Here is a 3,341-nt window from a genome sequence, read left to right as displayed (position 1 = left end):
CTCCATGGATAATGGTATGAAAGGGTTGGTTTAAGATTATTCAAGTTAGGTTTGACAAAATTTCACGTAAAATTGAAGTCAAAATCAAGTCAGATTACGTTCAAATTGCTTCCTCAGTAATACATGACCATTCCACATTCGTGCTCTTATTTTCATTTTTCGGGACTAGTTGAAATAGTCCTGAAATATATGATCAAGAAATTGAGAAAAGGTTCAAAGATGCAAAATTTAGGAGTTTCATTTCGTGTCTAATCCATAGGTCAGCTCAGAAAACATGACAAAAGCATTAATATTCTGCAATTTTGCAGTAAATGTAGATGCCAATTGCAGATGAAGCAATGCATTACTACCATAACAGAAAGAAAACAGAAGAGTATCCTAAGACTCGAGTACTTGGTTCGATGATAATACAGAGATCACTTTCACTTGCTCACCTTGCTTTTGCTAATTCTACCCTTTTTGTGGCATCTTTGCAGTTGTTGCTACATTTTTCTTTGTTCTGGCTAATCCTCCTGCTCATCACTTGCAAATTCTAGAGGGATTATGTTTTCCACATGATGGCTTACCAAAACTTTAGAAGCTAGTGCAAGAAGATTACCAATTGCGGGAGGTTGCCACCGTCACTTCTCCAATGCTATACTCTCTTGTGCTCAGATTATAAAAGATCAATTCCGTCCAGCAACCGTTTTTGTAAAATCTTGATGTTACTAAGATCTCACCTGTGTTGGTGGTGCCAATAACTTCATATTGACGTAGAAAAGTCAACACTTGAGAATTTCAATTTTATCCTTCACCCATACCTGATGAATATCTTTGTCCATGAACTGCAACTAAAAAAAAAAGGGTTTTGTTTGTGATTAATATAACTCCTCTTCTTCCACATATTATTATGTGTGTCAAATATGCATTTCACTATGTGATTTTATATAAATACGTATAGCTTAGTCCTAAATCCCTTTTTTTTTTCCTTTTTTGCAGTTCAGTTAAAGGCATTTGGTCAATGCAGATATTGAAGACGATCATTCGGGTTTTCGTTCTGAAAAGTGACAATGTAGTGAATGAGCACATATTAAGAATAGATATATTAGTTGCATTGTGCTACGTGGGCTCACACTTCTAAAGGCACATTATCATTTTCTCTTTGTAACTCAAGAACCAAGGCTACTCTTATTAAACTACACGATGTTTCAATATGTGGATCATGAATTGGAATACTTTGATGCAAGTGAAATTTCAGTACTACTGCCACCCGAACTTGTTAAATTTGTCAGCTGAAACATATCATCTTCAAAATTGGAACCTCGCCACTGCATGAGAGATGGTCACTGAGATTTTGAAATTTCAAATACCTGAGTCAACAATAGTTGCAGATTTTCCGAATAAAAACAAGACAGAAAGATGAGTAACAGTTATCCAGTAATATCCAGACACCAAATTTGCAAGAAAGTCATTACAGAAAAAACTGGCATTCTCTTTTTTGAGGTAAAATACATATCATTCAAAACTATACTATATAGAAGCTAGCCAAATCACAGAATATCTGTAGAATCACGGAATCTAACAGGAAAATAAACCCCAACACTAGAGAAAGTTCATCACTGTTACAATCATTGCACGTATGACTCTGCGCATTAATGTCGAACATAACTGTCAAATAGTGAACTTGATACACATTTTAAGCTGATTTGTTCTTTTCTGTTCTTCTTTCCCTTGCAAGTCTCCAGGGGAAGAATGTTTTCCACATGATCGCCCGCAGAAGCATGAGAAACTAAGAAAATCAGGTCTCAAACTTTGCCCTTAGGATGCGATGGACAGGTGATCCAAGTAGTCCTAAATTTTCCAGTTTCCAAATCATAAACAATTAATTTGCCCCTAGGTGGCCACTTGCTGCCAACTGTAATTAAGATTTCACCTCTTTTTGTGGAGCCAATAATTTTAATTTCAAGCATAACAGGAGGAGAGTCCCACAATTTGATTTGAATTGTGGTCTTGGTCCAGACTTTGTTCTTATTCCTGTCCATTCTCCAGAGGTCACACATGCCTGAAGAAGCATCTTTCAGGCATAAAAAAGCCAAACACCCTCTAACTTGTGCTAATTGCCCTGTGCTTTTGACACCTTCAGGTCCAAAAAGTACTTCAAATTTCTCCCCAGCAACACTGAAACACTGAATACCTCTTCTACCATTCATGGCTAATTCATCCATCCAATATATGGTTCCATTAGCGCATATATTCCTTTGAGAAAGTCCCCAAATTGGTAACTCGTGTATTTTCCTCCATGATGGGGCTCCCAAGGCATGGATCCTACACTCCTTATTTAAATTTTCTTTATTTTTAAGTATGAAGATGACTACATATTTCTTGGTAGATGGATCAAAACCCATGGCATAAGAACGGCTAACAGTTTCGTATCTGTTTACAGCACTCAACGGTGTCCATGGAAGAGCCATCTTCTCCCCTGTGGTGAGATTGAGGACGTGAGGCTGCAGAATTTTCTTCTCTAACAAACAGACAAGGCCATGCACAATTTCGGTGCAAAGCACATAATTTTGGAAAGCATGAGTAGGAATTTGGGAGGAAAAGCATTCATTAAGATTTGTTTGGACAATAGTATTTGAACGAATCCAAATAGAAAATAGGAGGCATCAGGCCTAATATGAGAATAATCACGGTGAGATTCTGCAAAGTAGGGATCCCAGATTAGGCGATGCCATGCCTTAGAGACCGCTTTGAATCGCATGATCGACTTTGCTGGAAGTCTTTTGAGCACTTCGAAGACTACATCAACAGGGACTTTGAAGTCTGATTGCCTGCTGATCTTTCTCCTCTTCATCCTCGCCACTTTTTCGTTCAACCCGGTCTGTTCACCCTCCTCCGCCGCTATTTATCTCGACAGTTTTTATGAAGGCTCTAAGGTGAGAGTTAGTCCATCTATATTTTTGTGTAAATTACACTTAACTCGACTGTGATTTTTCATATTGCTACATGTTCCTTTTTAAGGTTTTAAAATATCTACATGATCTCCTATAATTTTATGTGATGTAGAAAATAGACAAAAATACCAACTATTACGGTGACTCATCTAGATGTGCTCAAAAAAATGTGCATGACAAAATCATAATATTCGCTTAAACCTTTATAATTTACATAAATATCCACTTTAACGGTTGTAAGTTTTGCATTTATTGACGAAATTCCCATATGATTTTATGGAAAAATGCTTGTGCCATTGTCAATTTAATACCTAAACAAGAACAATACTGATATTTCAACTAAAGACTTTATGGGGGTTATTTTCTATCAAATTTTCACTTTGCTTGAAATCATAGGGAGTTTGTAGA

At 36.8% G+C, this 3,341-nt stretch overlaps 1 protein-coding gene across 1 annotated transcript; it reads right to left on the bottom strand.

The window, feature by feature from the left end:
- Positions 1-1,784: 1,784 nt before the first annotated feature.
- On the bottom strand, positions 1,785-2,450 carry LOC113737735 (putative F-box protein At4g38870). Its single transcript, XM_027264917.2, has one exon. The coding sequence runs from the start codon at positions 2,448-2,450 to the stop codon at positions 1,785-1,787; it is 666 nt and encodes a 221-aa protein (XP_027120718.2).
- Between the last annotated feature and the right edge of the window lie 891 nt (positions 2,451-3,341).

Source organism: Coffea arabica, chromosome 3e (genome assembly GCF_036785885.1).
Source record: "Coffea arabica cultivar ET-39 chromosome 3e, Coffea Arabica ET-39 HiFi, whole genome shotgun sequence".
NCBI lineage: Eukaryota > Viridiplantae > Streptophyta > Magnoliopsida > Gentianales > Rubiaceae > Coffea > Coffea arabica.
The sequence above is the reverse complement of the archived record's forward strand: the minus strand, read 5'-3'. Positions and strand labels throughout refer to the sequence as shown.